Source organism: Acanthopagrus latus, chromosome 18 (genome assembly GCF_904848185.1).
Source record: "Acanthopagrus latus isolate v.2019 chromosome 18, fAcaLat1.1, whole genome shotgun sequence".
In the NCBI taxonomy this organism is placed as follows: Eukaryota; Metazoa; Chordata; class Actinopteri; order Spariformes; family Sparidae; genus Acanthopagrus; species Acanthopagrus latus.
In genome coordinates, this window is record NC_051056.1 from 12,132,717 (window position 1) to 12,149,059 (window position 16,343).

General features: G+C 40.8%; 1 protein-coding gene across 1 annotated transcript in view; it reads left to right on the forward strand.

The window, feature by feature from the left end:
- The window catches only part of aff2 (AF4/FMR2 family, member 2), a 173,745-nt gene that overhangs the window by 38,943 nt on the left and 118,459 nt on the right, over positions 1 to 16,343 (forward strand). The window contains exons 2-3 of the mRNA XM_037077694.1: positions 8,404 to 8,524; positions 15,644 to 16,337. Of these exons, the coding sequence (XP_036933589.1) occupies positions 8,404 to 8,524; positions 15,644 to 16,337 (815 nt within the window). The remainder of the gene's footprint in view (positions 1 to 8,403; positions 8,525 to 15,643; positions 16,338 to 16,343) is intronic.

The following is a 16,343-nucleotide window of genomic DNA, read 5'->3' on the forward strand; positions in this document are numbered from 1 at the left end:
ACCCCAAAGTGTTTAATAATAATACTCTATAATAATAATAATAATAATAATAATAATAATAATTTCCAATAAGCAGTTAATAAGCAGCTGTTTGATACATACACGGGAAATTTCCAACTTCCTGTTTCTTTTCTGCTTAACCTCTGCTGACTATGGCATCTTAACTCCATCATTATTATACACAGGTACCTGAATGATTGTAAATCTGAACTTTTTTGCTGTTGTAAATTGATTTGCGAAAGTACTGTTGTTTCAAAATTCAAAGAGTGACATTTAACTTGAGTGCTGTGAAGACATCAGGTTCTCTGTTTATGTACAATCTTGAGGTGTTTTTCTTCAGATTTTCCATTTTCTTCCTCTCAGTACTTCCATTTCCACATTTAGCTGATAACTTTAGCCACTTGTTATTCTGCAAATTCAGATGATTGAGTGCTGATCGGCTACTACTTTGGACATTAGATGTTGTGATGGACACTGAGATCAAAGTGTGGGGACCATTATCAGAGAAAGGATGTTGGGTCAGACAATAGTTCAGCCTGATAATGGGTCTGATGTAAATGGTTATAAGAGATGTACGTAACCTTTCTGACCAGCTTAAGTTTGACAGAAACTAGTCGGAAGTCAAACTGGACCAAGTCACTCTGTCGAGGGGAAGTTTGACAGGTTCATGATCAGCAAAAGTTGAACAGAAACCAGCTGGCAGATTCCTGGAAATGTGTTAAATAAAATTGGCTACCTATTAGTTGTTAACTGCTTGTTGGAAAATTGTCAAATTTTAAACTAAATCACTGTTAATGGTGGTGATTTCAAAGAAATTTCAAACGTGTTGCTTGGTATTACAGATTTGCACATCAAGTTTTACATGTCGTAGTGTTCCATTGTGTTTCCTTTTTTATCCAAGTGTTGGGTCTACCCAGATCAACTATACCAAACATATGACGAAAGGCTGAGGTTAGGGTGGTGGAGGTAGAGGTGTTGGGATGAACAAAGGAGGAGTGTGAAGTCATAACGTCCTCCCATACACCTGTATGAACGTGATTGGAAGAAACCAGACCTCTGGTAGCCACATAGCTGACAACGAGCCCGTGATTGCGAAGCATGGATGAAGCAGCTGACACTGATCAGCTAACACAGGCTTAACTCCAGGGCCGTGCCTGAACTCATGCTATGCCACACAGTGTTCTCATTTGTTTACACATTAGCTCAAAGAACACTCTTGCCTGCTCGTCTTACTACGGTGCAGGTGACCTCAACATGTGGTAATGACCAATGTCATTAACAACATTAGCAGTGGAAAAAGTCTGAGGTAATTCTAGTATTAAGAACGTGTTACTGGGAAGCCATTAGTTCACCACAGTTCAGATACACAGATACAGGAATGGTATATCTTGGGGTGGAACTGTGCTCTCTGAATACTAACATAATGTAAATCAATGTGTTACCATTACTACAAACTAATTTAACGATTGTGTGCGATATCATAATAGGTACTTCTTACGATAGATACTTTGGCTTGTCAAAGCAGCAAAAGCACAGGTGGAATTTATTTTGTTAATGACGGCTGCGTTCCATTTAGGTGAGCTACTTCCAGGGCTGTGTCATAGCGTAATGGGACACTTAAAAGACTGGAGCCATCGTTAACGTCTAATTTCTGCCGTGAAAATGGTTTTATTGGCAAACACTGGAACAACGGAAATGCCCAAAATCAACTTGCATGGACACAGATAGAAAATGAATTTGCTGCCCCCCTAGGGGCAAGAGAGTCATTGTCTCATAAGAAAATGTACCAAGAAGTTTACCACCGAGCATGAATGCAAATCAGATCCTGGATCATTCAAGTGCATCTTTCACTGGAGGCAAGGATATATTTTATTTTTTCTGAAACAATCCATCAATTTAAATAGGAAAATAACTATGCTGTGGGAGTAACGGTGGGATAAGAACATATTAAAGTAAGTGACTTGTGTAAGACATTGAGCTGAAAAGGGACTAGAGGGAATTCTAGCGATGGATTTATGATGACAGCTGAATTCAGTTCAGATGCTGTGTTTTTGGATCCCGTTATTGCGCGTGTTGGCTCACTGCCATGGTTAAAGTTATTAGTAACACCTGTTTGGCCTATTGGGACAGTTTGCTGCAACATAAAATCCTCCATTTAACATGTTCATATCAGTTGCTCTTTAAGGTAAATTACACGTTGTGTTATTTACAAAACATCAGTGTAAGTAAGAAGCAAAAGATGAATTCTCTTCAGTTAAAACACGGTTTGACTGAAACTATGACTGTAAAACATTGCAGTAGTGTGTGTGTCTAGTGTGGAGACGCTGATTGCACATGACCAAAATGTAGAGAAAGCTTTGCTCAGAGTGTCTTCATGGCTTCAAATGAGCTAAAATATATTTCCAAGCGGCTGCCTTGAACTGTTCTGACAGCTATTCCCATAAGACACAAATGCAGCATGAGTCCACAAAGTCAGGCTCCAGTTGATTTTCAATGAAGCAGCTCGAGAAACTCTCTTGATGACTTACACAGACCGGGGCCTTTTCTTCCTACTGAAGACAGAACACAGAAACTTCAACATGTTCAACTCAATCCCACCGACCAGCTTCAACATCTGGCTGCTGCCGCCGTGTTGGGAGCAGCTTTCCGTTTTTACTGGCACTAAATACAAGACTTCCCGAAACTCGAAATGAAGGGAAACCAAATATCATAATTTCAGTAGAGATCCATAGATTTCTAGTATTAGAACATATAAATTGTAATCTACTGGCAAACCTGACCAATGCATTTTTATCACTTATTATGCATTTATCGTATCCTAGTACTACATAGTTTGATTTCGCACTATAATAATAATAATAATAATAATAATAATAATAATAATAATAATAATAATAATAATAATAATGATAATAATAATGATAATAATAATAATAATAATAATAATAATGCAACATTACTGGATGCCTTATGATTAGCATGCTACTTTTAAAGACATTTTGCACGTCATGTTGAACATTTCAACCACCTAACTTGCCATCTTAAGCTGTCTGTATTTTATATGTTTTGGCCACGCAGGAGAGGAGGCTGTCAAGTGTCCTTAATCACGACCAACTTTATGGTAACAATCATAAACATGATAATTATTATTGTGAAGTGGTTGGTTGCTGTTTGGTTAGGTTTAGTTTACAAAAATACTCACTCAGTTTTAAGAAAAGACGATGGCTACTTACTTAGTGGTCAGCAGCGTATATGAAGCTCTACTCACCCTCCAGCATCAGTTTTAGACGTTATGGGCTCCCCGGAGAACTTAATATATAATAATAATAAGGTTATATGCTTCATCCTGTTAGACTTCTAACGTAAAGCTCACTGACAAACAAGTCACTTGTTATGACATTTTGGACTGTTATTGGCATTGTCAAACCATAAGATATTTGCCTAGGCTAACTTACTAACATGAAGGGGTACCTACAGCGTCACACTTAGAACTGTAAGGCAACTCACCAGGCTGCTGAATTCGAGATGTGGAATGTGGGATGAATGTCCATTTGCAGACTTTCTCGCTCTCTCCACTGCATGACCTGGCATTTTTTTCTTTATGACATCTGCGAGTAATGTGCGTCAAAAATTAACACGGACAGTGTTAAATGACACACAAAAAAATGTGCCATGATAACACACATGAGACTTGGTCTGCATGCTCAGTTGCAGGTTTGATGCCTAGCTAATAGGCACCAGAACAGCAGTTGTCGGGGGGAGGAGAGAGAGTGTTACTGAAGTTGTGTGCAGTGAAAATGAATGAGAGGGTGATGAGGCTGTGTGAGAGAAGTCAGTGTTTGTGTGTGTGTGTGTGTGTGTGTGTGTTTAGTTATCAGGGGAGCACAGCATAGCTCTGCTGAGATTAAATTCCCAGAGCTTACTCTGGCTATCAGCATTTCTTCAGGACACACACACACACGCACACACACACACACACACAGAGGAAAGCAGAGTCGTAGGAAAGAAAGCTGCCATCGCTACATTTTCATTCACATAAAAATATCAACATCGACAGTATGCCGGCTGCTGATATCACCACTGCTATTAATCCTCAGCAATCCATCCATCTGTCAGCCCGTCTGTCCATCATCTTTCTTTCTTTCTTTCTTTCTTTCTTTCTTTCTTTCTTTCTTTTTTTCAAAACTGTGCGTTTTGCCACAATCTGTCTGAAGTGCAGAAAAACTGACCAACCCAGGTGCCATCTAATCTCTGGGCTACCAAAGGTAGAGCATCAGGTGAAAATGGAGATCGAGAAAAGTGTGTCAAATCATGGTGAAATAATATGAGTCAGCAGGTTTTACACTAACTTGTGGAGTCCATGCTATCACAAGTGCCATTAAAGCAACAGAGGGACGTACCAAACACTGAGGTAACATATGGACATGGACATTTTTCAAAGGTTCCACTTCTAACTCAGATTGTTAAGCTGGTCATTCCATCATGGTTTACAGAGAAAAAAATGTGTTTCACTCAAAATAGTATTTCAAAAAAGTAGTTAGAGCAGTGGTCTTACTTTTTGTAGTATTATCTGCAGTTGATCTCAAGAACCTTGATTTCATACGAGAGAAATTCTGTTTTGCAGCATTCATGGCAGTAAAGATCCGTTCTGAACCCACCGACCACGGCACTGTGGTTCAGAAAACTTGTGAAGAAGAAAAGGAATAAAATCGGTGAAGTGTAAAAAAGCCAAGTAGCAGTGTAACCTGTGTGTGACAGGTAGTGTCGCTCTCTGTTCCCGCCACATGCTGGGAAATAAATCCTGGATGTGTTAATTACCTCGTCTGACCTGGTTCCCTCTGTGTGAATGTCTGCGTGACAGACGGAGACAGAGACAGTGATCTGTGGCATGGGACTGCAGCGTTGTGTGTGTGTGTGTGTGTGTGTGTGTGTGTGTGTACTGTATACACGTGTGTGTTTGTCGTAGTGACAGCTCTGTCAGTTATCTTTCTGCACTGACAGACAATGCACATGTCATCCAGCAGTCCCAGCGCACGCAATGATCACATCTACGTATACTGCTGTAACACGCACACACATACACACACTCACGCCTCACCTGTCAGTCATCTTGTCTGGTATTCCCACTGCTCTCTCCTGCCTTTTTGCTCCTCCCTCCCTCCTCTTCTACCTTCCTCTCCCCATCCCACCACTCTGTCTTTCATCATTCTGTTATTTTTCTTTCCTTTTTAAGAAACTGTCTGTTGCCCTGAAACTGGGTCTTTTTTTTTTTCCTCCCATGGGTCTCTGTGATCCCCCCCCCCCCTCTTTCTCTCCCTCCCACTCACATCTTGCTGACGGATTAAGTGTTGAAGGCGAGGTCTGGTAGAGGAAAAGAGAAAGTCTCTTTTAATTGTCTTGATCGCTAATTAGCCGGCCTGTCTCATCTCTCGGCAGTGGATGTGGTAAAACAGGATGCCCTTTCCTGGGTCAGCAGGCCACAGCCTCATGCATAACTCGCTCTCTCGCTCACACACACACACACACACACACACGCACACGTTACTTTGTACTTCTGAGATTTCGAGTTTAGCTGGCAGCTTGTAGATTTCTCAGAGGAGGCCGGTGACTGAAAAAGTTTAGGAGGGCAGGGTGAATCGGTAACTGCAGTGGAAGGGGTCTTTGCTAAAAATGTGCGGTTATGTAAGGAAAAAAATGTTCCAAAAACCCGGGTTTCACCGCCACTCCATTCCCAACAGAGCGCTTTCCCTCGCCTCCGATCATTCTTATCATTGTTTACTGTCAGCTGTCTCGTATTTTTAAATGCCACAAAAAAAAAAGATCTCGAATCATATCCGAGAGCAATAATTCTGACTTTCACGACGGAAAAAAAACAAAAAAACAACAACAAAAAAAAAACAGTGCAAACACTGTGGGTATTTTGTGTGCGAATGCTGAAAGTTTTAAGAAAAACTAATTGGGAACCGTCCGGGGGACACTGTGGCAGGATGTAAATGCATCTGTCCTTTGCAGTCTGTCGTGGTTCAGTGGGTACAGCACGTCATAAACACTGCCTGGATTGGGACTATTAGGACGATTCCCACTGGGCCCACCTACGTAAAAAATGAACGCACTCATGAATGAAAGTACCCAGCTAATGGCATATGTTACATCATATTGACCTTATTATAAATAGAGGGACTGTAAAAGGGTTGCCTTCAGAGCCTCAGCTAATATTGTAGGAACAGACAATTTATTGTCCATGCTGTGTTCAACCCTTTTTTGTGAGTCGTTTCCCCTGATAGATATATAAAGAATGTCCATTATCTCATTCATTTGGTTTCATTATTTACCGTTGGACCATTGAGGATGTACAATGGAATAGATGATATCTTTAAAAGCTAGAAAGAGGCTTGTTTTGTGTCTTTCAGAGAGTTAGATAAGAAGATCAATGCTGTTCTTACATCCTTGTGATAAGTATTGAATACAAGGAGACTGGAGCCAGGAAATGATTAGCGTAGCTCAGCGAAGGGGAAGCGGCTACGGCTCCGTGAAAAATACAACACGTTAAGCGAAATGACTGAATATGTTGTTGTCAGTGTCTGCCAACACAACACATACCACCAAACAAAATGGCCACTGCAGCTTAGCAGTGACTGACTTTATCTAACTACTTAGTTAGGTTGAAGAAAACATCATAGTTTGGGTAACTCCCTATACGGATTTGTAGCATTTGATACTATATTTCTCCTCAATTCCTCCTTTGCAGCTGTAATAACTACTACAGCTGCCAGATGTCGCCTCCTAACAGCAAACAAAGGGTTGCAATGACCTGCTTGGTTTTCTAACCTATATGAATGTTTTTTTCTGAGAGGACAGGCTTCAAAAAACATCTGCGAACACCTCTGAAGCTCACCATTTAATAAATTCAATTGTATTATTGTTTTAATTTTTTTTATTTTTGGTGAGGTGCTGAGTTGATGGAATACTTTTTTGTCAGGATATAGGCTGGTGTCCGACCATGACTTCGCTTAAAACGCCAACTTGATATGCGTTGAAATTTCATGTTTAAATTTCTGTTTTATACAGAAATGAGATACAACATAGTTTTTGGTTGCATACTGACATTTAACTTTATTGAACATCAGGATAGTTGTCTCCTCTTTCCATTCTTTATGTCAAGCTAAGGTCACTGCTCCAGCTCCACCCTGAACACAGACAGTGTCCTTGAACTAGTATGTGGAAAGACATTTTTTCCGACAATTTCTTGATATCCCATAGACACATCAGACCTTTTGCAGTAAAGTGGAAGACTAACTTCAAAGCGTAATTTTTGTTCTATTCATCATGAAGTTTGAAGCATTGGCCTTGGCTGATCTTGTTTTGACAAAAAAAGTATCTTCTTTTTAAGTCAAATAGTTTCCAGCAGTTAGAGTCACAGCAAAGCTAAGTGTGAAAGCTTTTAGAAAGTTCTGGATGACATGAGGGTCAGTTATACTCTAGCATGGGAAAAGCATTTTATGGGAGCTTTGAGATCAAGCTGCCTTTGCAAATCAAATTTAGGTCCAGTCCAGAGTAAAATGACTAACTGCTAACCTCAGCTGTGAGCTGATGCAGAGAGACAGAAAATATTTATTCATATAAACCATCAGTACAAACACTTAGGTCACAGTTTATTTGTTCAACAAGGAAGGGGTTATCTGGATATTAGTTTCAGTGGAAGACGGCGTGACAGTAAGACAGATGATGTCAAGAGGCCTTTGTCTAACAACCAGCTTCATTCAACAAGCTGGATGTTTTTACTTAAAGACTGCAATATTTAAGAATGTAAGATTACAACATTCAAAATAATTCATAATTAATTAGAATTATCAACATAATTTTAACTGAAATGATAAAAAGCAAGCATGCTAACCAGCTAGCCCAGGCCCATCCCATTCCCCAATACCACTCCAAACATGCAGTCGGGACCACTGGCTGAATGGCTAACTGAGCTAACTAGCCAATGGCAGCTACAGTTAGCAGCAATTAGCGGTTGCTCTGGTGAGATGCTGCTCCATTTGTATGAATTGAACAGGTGGCTAATTCTTACACATTGCACCCTTAAGTTTCTTATCCTCCTCATTCGCAGTACATTCAGATTTTCTCTCAGCTTTTCTCGCTCGTCCTGGCTGGTGCACTTAGTGGAATTGGAGACATTTCCTGTCAGTGCAGTGACATGATTTACCACGTTATTTTCCTTTACCAGCTACCCAGCTACTCTAATCGCGCTGCAGGAGGAGCCTTTCTGCCAAATGCTCTTTGCAGATCCAAAAATGACTTGTTAGCAATACTCATTAGAAACCAGCAGGTCTCACTGGTGCCAGGCAATGTGTCTGCCTCAGTGGGGGATGCTAACAAGCTTTTCTCTTTGTGTCCTCACAGTCATCTGGAGTCAGAGCGCAGCGCCCTGAAGAGGAGAGAGTGGGAGAGGAGAAACCAGGAAGTCCAACAGGACGAAGACCTCTTCTCAACTGGATTCAACCTGTTTGGAGAACCTTATAAAGTAAGACCGGCTGACTTAATACATTGTTTAACGTTCGGGGAAAAATGCTATCAGCTTTCTCTCTGATGCTAAGATAAGAAGATTGATACCGACCGTGTGTGTGCACTTGTGTGCGCGCCTGATGCCGATTAGCCTAAAGTTAGCATAAACTAAAGACGGGAAGTTCGTCAATATTTAACAGCTGAAGCAACATTTCTGTACGTGTTCAAATCAAATAAATGAGACACAGGATTTTGATTATTCCACTTATAGCTGTCTCTCTGCTTTCATCCTGAAGCCCCATTTGGACTGGATTTGTTTATTTCAGAGAGATGAGGGGATTGTGACAATCCAGTTGCAGTTAGCTGCTGTTTTTTGACGTCCTTTTATTTTCGAGTTTTCACAAGTTTCTGTAGGAAGAGCTGTTTGTCCATAAATCGAAAGTTAGCCAGCTCGGTCGGCGGAAGTCTCCAGTGCTCACGCTCCATTGGCTCCACAACATGGAAGACCTGGGTAATACAGGTATAGCCAGGAAGTCGAGCCATTTTGGCTTCATGCACCACTGAGTATCTTTCACAGGGATGAACAGGCACCACCTCTGACAGAGTATCCAGATTTTAATGTAATGTCCTTGGTCTGAATGGGTATAAGCTAAATTTCTCCCGCTCCATGCAAAACAACTGCAGACTTCATTAAAATTCATTAAAAAGAGCAGAGTGAGCATATTAGTAACTATTTCTTAAACATTCTGAATCCAAAACAACCCATTTTAAATGCTAGGCCAACACTAACTGTCTGTCTGGTCAGATTTAAGGACTGAAACACAAAGTAATCCAGTTAGCTAACACCAGTGCGTTGCACACTCTTCTACAATCTTTACAACCTGGCTGGGCTGTGACTGTTTGCACTGGATGCTGTTTTCTCCTCACAGAGTGCTCTCTCAGTGCTGTTAAGGAGACAGTTTTATATTTTGCCAGGCCGTTTTGATTGATCTGCCAGAGAAGAATGGACACCCCTTACACATGGATTTCATTTGGGCAAATGGAGTGAATTTACGAGATCTTAATCAGTGAGGATGTCAGAGTGTCCTCTAAAGTGGCCGTGCTTTGTTACTTTGCTTCATATGAAACAGTTTTGCCCTTTGCGAGCAATCCGTTTAAAACTGTTACTGCTAACCAACAATTATCCAAACAAATTTTTGTGCCAGAGAGCATTTTAAAGATAATAAAAGCTGACGACGGCCTGTTGATCATTAGTGTCGCATCGTCCAGCATAAGGTTCGGGTCGGTTCTGATCTAAGGCACTTGAGATTGCCATCATTTTGTTTCCTCTTAAGCTGAAAGTGAAGTAGCCATGCATGAAATCCATGGCCGCTCTCCGGCCCCTGTGTATAAAATTGATTTTGGTTTGTTAACTCTCATTTGCCACTGACGGGCGCTTCAACACTTGGTTATGCCGCCAAGTGCATCGACCTTGGGACAGACCTGCTTTTGAGTCCTGACGGAATGTGTTTAACTGCTGCTGTGTCTGAGCGCAGAGGACGACGGGGCTCCTCAGTAAGACGCCGCTCGAGGTTCGGGGGTGATGGCAGCACAAGAGAGGTTGTTCCGATAATGAATCTAATCCGAGGTGCCTCCACGCTCCAACTAATTGTTTCCAACTAATTAATGGTGCTGAGGTGAGGTCAGGATGTGTGTATGCGAAGAGAGAGAGCGAGGATGACTGTGGACGGGGCTCTGTGAGGGGGATGTTTTTAACACCACTATTTCTATGAATCCTGTGGGTTTGATGTATTTTACCATTAGGTTTAACTTGTGAATGGCTTTATGAGTTTATTTTTGCATTTTCTGCGTAGCAAAAAAACAAATAAGAAGCATTCCATGACAACTCACCAAGGGCCTCCAAGTTCATGGTCATGGTTCCCATGAGTGTAATAGAAGTCTCAAGATGATTTTGAGTTGGAGTTGGCATTAGTGACCCAAACCGTGTTTAAAGTGAACCTCAACAGACTCGCTCTGAACAGATGGTTACAGTTAAAGCAAAGAGGATTCTTTTATTGCAATATGTGTGGTCAAAAGCTACATAAACCTCAGTTATCAGGGATGGACATAATTGAATCTATTGAGATGCGGATAGTAAAGCTTTCTGTTTATTTTAAGGTAACTTTTAAATTTAAGTGTCTAATGTAACATTTGTTGTATCTTATATCTTTCAGATTTCAATATGAAAGTACCGTAATTGGACCTTGAGTTCAGATTATTAAGTCAAATTATTCAACCTCCACTTTTTTTTCCTTTTTAACAAAATGTGGCAAACTTCTAAATGCCTCAGTGCTGAACAAACAGCCTGAATTAAAGATTTATATATAAGAAAATGTATATTTATATTTATATTTTTATATATATATATATATATATATATATATATATATATATATATATATATATATATAGTTTAATTCCTTTTTGATCTCTTCCAACTACTACGCTCACTAGCCGGTTTCTTATCTTTTCATCTGTTTGGACTGGTAGTGTATGATGGGTGAGAGTGAGAGTGGGAGATACCTTTAGTTCTGATGTCTCTTCCCTGAAGATCTCCTCATCAGTCCACAAGGATCCAACCCTGAGTCTCGACTGCAAGCGTGTCGGATGCACTTTTAATTCGGACATCTTACGCAACAGTTACACTCTTGTTTTATTCCACTCACCTCTCTGCAGCAGCTCGGTGCAGGCTCATAACTCTGAGCCGAGTGTCTCAAGGGTGCAAATGTGGCCTGAAGCCTTATGCTTGAAGGATATTCTTTCGACAGTACTTGAGCAGTTGCAACGTGGATGCATGTGGTTGATCTCACTCACTCAAACACACACTCACTACGACCTACGGTGCTCAAAAAGCATCAACCATATGCGTCACTGTTGATGGAGAAATATATCAGGCACACCTGGAGGAAAACTTCTCACTGCACAAAAAGTTTGGCGGCTCCTCGAAACATTCTTGGACAAGATAAAAAGCGTGACCTGATATCACTGTGTTGGTGTTTTTCATGTTACATCATTAGAACGGACAAGACATGTTTTTTTTATTACGTCATAGCTGCGTGACTTTGGGAAAGAACAGTGGAAAAATATTAGAATATTTTGTATTTAACATTATGAAAGAGTCAAATTACCATGCTTTCCTAAACCTAACAAACATTTTTGTTGCCTCAGGGTAAGAATTGTAGTTCCAAACAGCAGCAAAAAACAGGAAAAAAATAAATAAGTGAACAATATAGCCTATTTACATGTTCCAAGTGGGATATAAACCCCAGTCCTGTGAGTGCGAGCCCTGTTCATAACCCACAAAGCTGATAATGAAATGGTTTTCATCACTCTGTCCTCTGTCCTATGACATTCCTTGAGAAACATTAACTCATAATGTTTCAGGAACGACACCAACACAAGTGGCAAATCTATGACATCAGAATACCATGATTGCAAATTCACTTAGTGGCCCTTTAATACATGAAACAAGTGGAAATGTTGCATTTCATTTGTGTTTTTCCCTGTTTGACACAATTTTAATTACAGCATTTCGTTGCACCCTCCTCTGTGGCAGTAGTTTAATAGCTTGCGTTAGAATTTGTGACACATTTAAACAGAACCCTGACTGTAGTCATTTTATCCAATATAATAATGTAGTTGTGTTTATTATGAGTGTACAATCTAGACATGGCAGAATCATATCTAACCTAAGCTCACTGACAATTAGTTCAGCTCCTCCAAAAATGTAAGAATTAATTTCAGATCTCATTTTGGATTCTGTCAGATAGCAGCACCTGACTGAAGTACGCTGCTGTGCAGAGCTTTTTTCCATCTCTCTTTAATTACAGTGATTAACTTAACAAGGGAACGATAATTTATAGTAGTTATTATTAACATAAAACTCAGAGCAGTGACACTTCTTGTAAGCGACTGTATAGGGGGGTCAACATGTTTGCTTGTTTTATATTTAAGCTCTGCCCAGCTAATCTTTTTCCTCCACTCCTTCCACTTCCCCAGTTTATCTCGCCTCTGCTAAACTTGAAAAACAGCTTTGGCACACCTTGCCACTTTCTTCTGCTGATTTATTTGCCACACTAACAATTTATTTTTTCAGAGGGTGTTGCTTTACTTCATACAATCCTGTGGATTTACCACGGCCCCCTCGACCTCTCTGCACTCGCTCTGTGTTTAAGTGCTGACTGAACTTACTGAACTGCTCCTTTACAGATCTGTATCAGCCCCTTTTCATTATCACACAGGATTTATAGAACCTTTATCATTTACCGTCTCTCTCTTCCTCATTTTTCCTCCCACCTGTCTCTCTCCATACCTGTGTATCTATCATGTGTCCGTCATTCTCCTTCTCTGTCTTTCCCTCTTGCTCTCTCCAGTATTCATCCTCTCTGTCAGCTATTAGCTAATCCCTCTTCTAATCCTGTTAAAGAGCGTTATGCTGTTAGCAGCTATTTGGGATGATCTATTCACACACACTCATACACTCATACACACACATAGGTATTCATCCTCTCTTTCTCCTCTGTTTTCCATTTTGCCTCTCCGTAAATGTGTTTTCTGTTCCTCTTCAGCCACCGGATCTTTTATTCATGAGCCTGAGATGGAGAAGAGATGGGCTAATTTATTCACAGCTAACTTTGGCTCACCACAGTGTGTAGTGTGTGTGTGTGTGTGTGTGTGTGTGAGTGTGTGTGTGTGTGTGTGTGTGTGTGTGTGTGTGTACACACAGAAATTACATCTGTTAAGATTATTTGAAAGCAATTCTCTCCTTTCTTATATGAATTTTTTGTAAATAAGGCTTTGTTCCTTGTTCTGTTCGTTTTTGTTTTTTTGTTTTGCTATTTTCTTGGTTTTTAGTTTATTTGAGCGTAAAAGATGAAGGATACAGTGAAGTTTAAACCCGGGTCTACCTGGGGCTCACAAACAAATCTGTCCTCCATAAAGCTAGAATTCCACTACAGTTTGAAATATTTTATACCCATCTATGTTGGAATCTCAATAATTTGAGGTTGTCTTTTCTTCCTCGTACAGGCTGAGAATGGTGTAAATTTCAGTGGGAAGCATCAGTGAGAGCTTTTAAAGCATGTTGGGTGTACATTCAGGAGACTTATCTGGTGCTTGAAACACCGCGCTTGAGAGTAGAAGTTATATCTCAGCCACTAGATAATCTTTGGGGTTAGGTTTGTAAATTTGAGTGAAAGCCAATTGTCCATTATCTCACACAAATGCACTCAGTGTAACATATTGCCTCCATGGGGGAGGGACATCATTTAAAATCATATGAGGTCCCAGAGGAATTCTTCCAATGAATGGGGCTTTGCTCTTGAGCTTAAACAATTAGTCTACATAACATGCAATATTGATTGTGTCTATTTTATAATTCATTAATTGTTTGTGTAACTTTTGGCCACGCTTGCACTGTGGCTCCATTTAAAGGAAATGTCTCTCAGGAGACCACTTTGGTCCACACTGAAATACTTTATGACAACATCATATTGATTGCTTTCTGCAGACAGTCATAAATTCAATGAATTTGGTAACCCCGTGGATATAATAAGAAAGAGTCTGGATACTCCCTTCATTACAATGAAAGCTGTTCAGTGGCACATGAAGCCAAAAAGTTAGACTTCCTGGGAAAATAATTACCCGGATCTTTTGCATAGCTTCCTAATTGTTTAACCCTCCGCTAACTTGAATAAGATGAAAACAATTTAATGGTGTGATGCTCCTAGACTTTACACATGTCATGAGACCAAATGGCTCAAATTCTGATTGTAAAACGAGACATCAGGGTTGTGACGCTTCCCAAAAATTATCCAGAATTTTACAGCCACTTTTTTCACAATGTAAGCTTATGAGAAATTTGTATTTTGGCCAGCGTTGTGATTACACCACCAGCAGATCACAGTATTAGCTTGTCCAGTAAAATATTCCATCATCTAGTGGATCAACTGGCAAAAAATGCGCTACAAACATTCCAAGTCATGGGACGTTGAATGAAGTAATTCCCTTATCATTCCTCTCATGCACCACAAGGTTGAAAATCAATGTGGTGTTGGGATTATTCATTATTATAACATGTAACTTCATCCTTTTTAGAAATATCACCTGAGATTTGTTAAGCTCCTACTTCCTATGGACATACATTTATTATTCATGAATTCATTAACCTCTCCAAATACGGGCAATTTCACCTCATCTTGAAAATTAGATAAAGGGTTTTACTCACTCTCTTTCCTGCATTTAACCTTTAAACCCACTGTGGCTTCATTTGACATGACCACTCGCGACAGGGGTGATTAGCAGAGTATCGACTGTCAGATACCTCGATCTATTGACCAAAGCACAAAAGCTGTGTGCATTTGAATTACAGCACCAGGCCGTATTTCACATCAATCTTACTCAGTGTTTCCAGTGTTCATCATTTGTATGTAGCTCATGATGAAATGTCACGATTAAATTATAGGCTGTAGCTCTTGCATAATTCAGACTTGGCTCATCGTGATTAATATTTGCTTGACAATTTGTTGCTCAGGTAGAAAAAGAAATGTCAGGGAAAGTGGATAGAAATCTACAGGTCCCCCCTTTATTACTCTTTCTCTTTCATGGATCCAAGAATAGAAGCACAGAACCCAATGCTGATTGCTCTTGTCCTTTCAAAAATGCCAAATGATCAAATCATGTAGTTTCATCATTAAAGAAGCTGTCAGTGACTGACACAAAAGGTACTCTTGAGCTATTCTGAGGAACATCTCACGTAGCAGCTGTAGGCGCTATACCGTCATATATCAGTAAGGCTTGCACTGTCCTCCAAGCGATGATTGCTTGAGAATCTGGGGTCAGGGTAATAATGATTCCTGCCCCATTAATTTTACTGCTGCAGCCTGGACTGGACCCTCTTAAGGATGGCATGTGTTTAATTAATCATCTCATCCTGATGTCTGGTCAGTGGTCACCCTATCCGTCTCTCACTGTTCCTCTCTGGATGAATAAAGAGGGCTTTTCATCAAGTGCAGAGAAATGGAAAAATGGAAGACTTAATTAATACTCTTCTCTCTCTTCCTCCCTCTTGTCTTTTTTCTTCTTACTCCTCTCATTTTAGACTAATAAAGGTGATGCATTGGCCAGTCGTGTCCAGAACACACTGGGCTCCTACGAAGAAATGAAAGACCTGTTAACCAGCCACTCTAACCAGAGCCACTTGGTGGGAATCCCAAAAGGCAGCAACAACCTGCAGACTCCGACCACCTCGACAATGGAGAGACCCGGCATGGAATCCCAGCTTTTCACCGAAGCCCTGAGGGGAGGACCGGGTGGAGGAGGAGGAGGAGGAGGAGGAGGTGGAGGAGGAGGGGGAGGAGGAGGAGGAGGAGGAGCAGAGGGAGGTGGGGACAAGAGGACGGGAAATGCACCCTCATCTTCCACTTCCATGCAACCTCCTGCTTCAACCACATCGTCATCAAGCGCCACAACGATACAGCATCAGAATTCCAAAAAGTCCCGAAGCTCCGTGGACTGGTCAAGGGCAGGCCACGGACAGAGTGCCCAGGGAACAGGCCTCGTTCTGGGGTTAGGTCAGAATGGGCAGGGGCAGGTCACAGCAGCTACTAGTGGACGAGGAAAAATGTCTTTATCAGAGGAACAGAGGCATGAAGAGCTGTTTAGCTCACTTAAAGATGAACTTGGTCTCAAAGGAGACTCAAGCCCTTCATCCTCGTCCTCATCCTCGTCTTCTTCTTCCTCTTCTTCACGGAGGAAACACTCTTCCCACACCTCCAAGACTGCTCCTCTCCCAGGTGAGT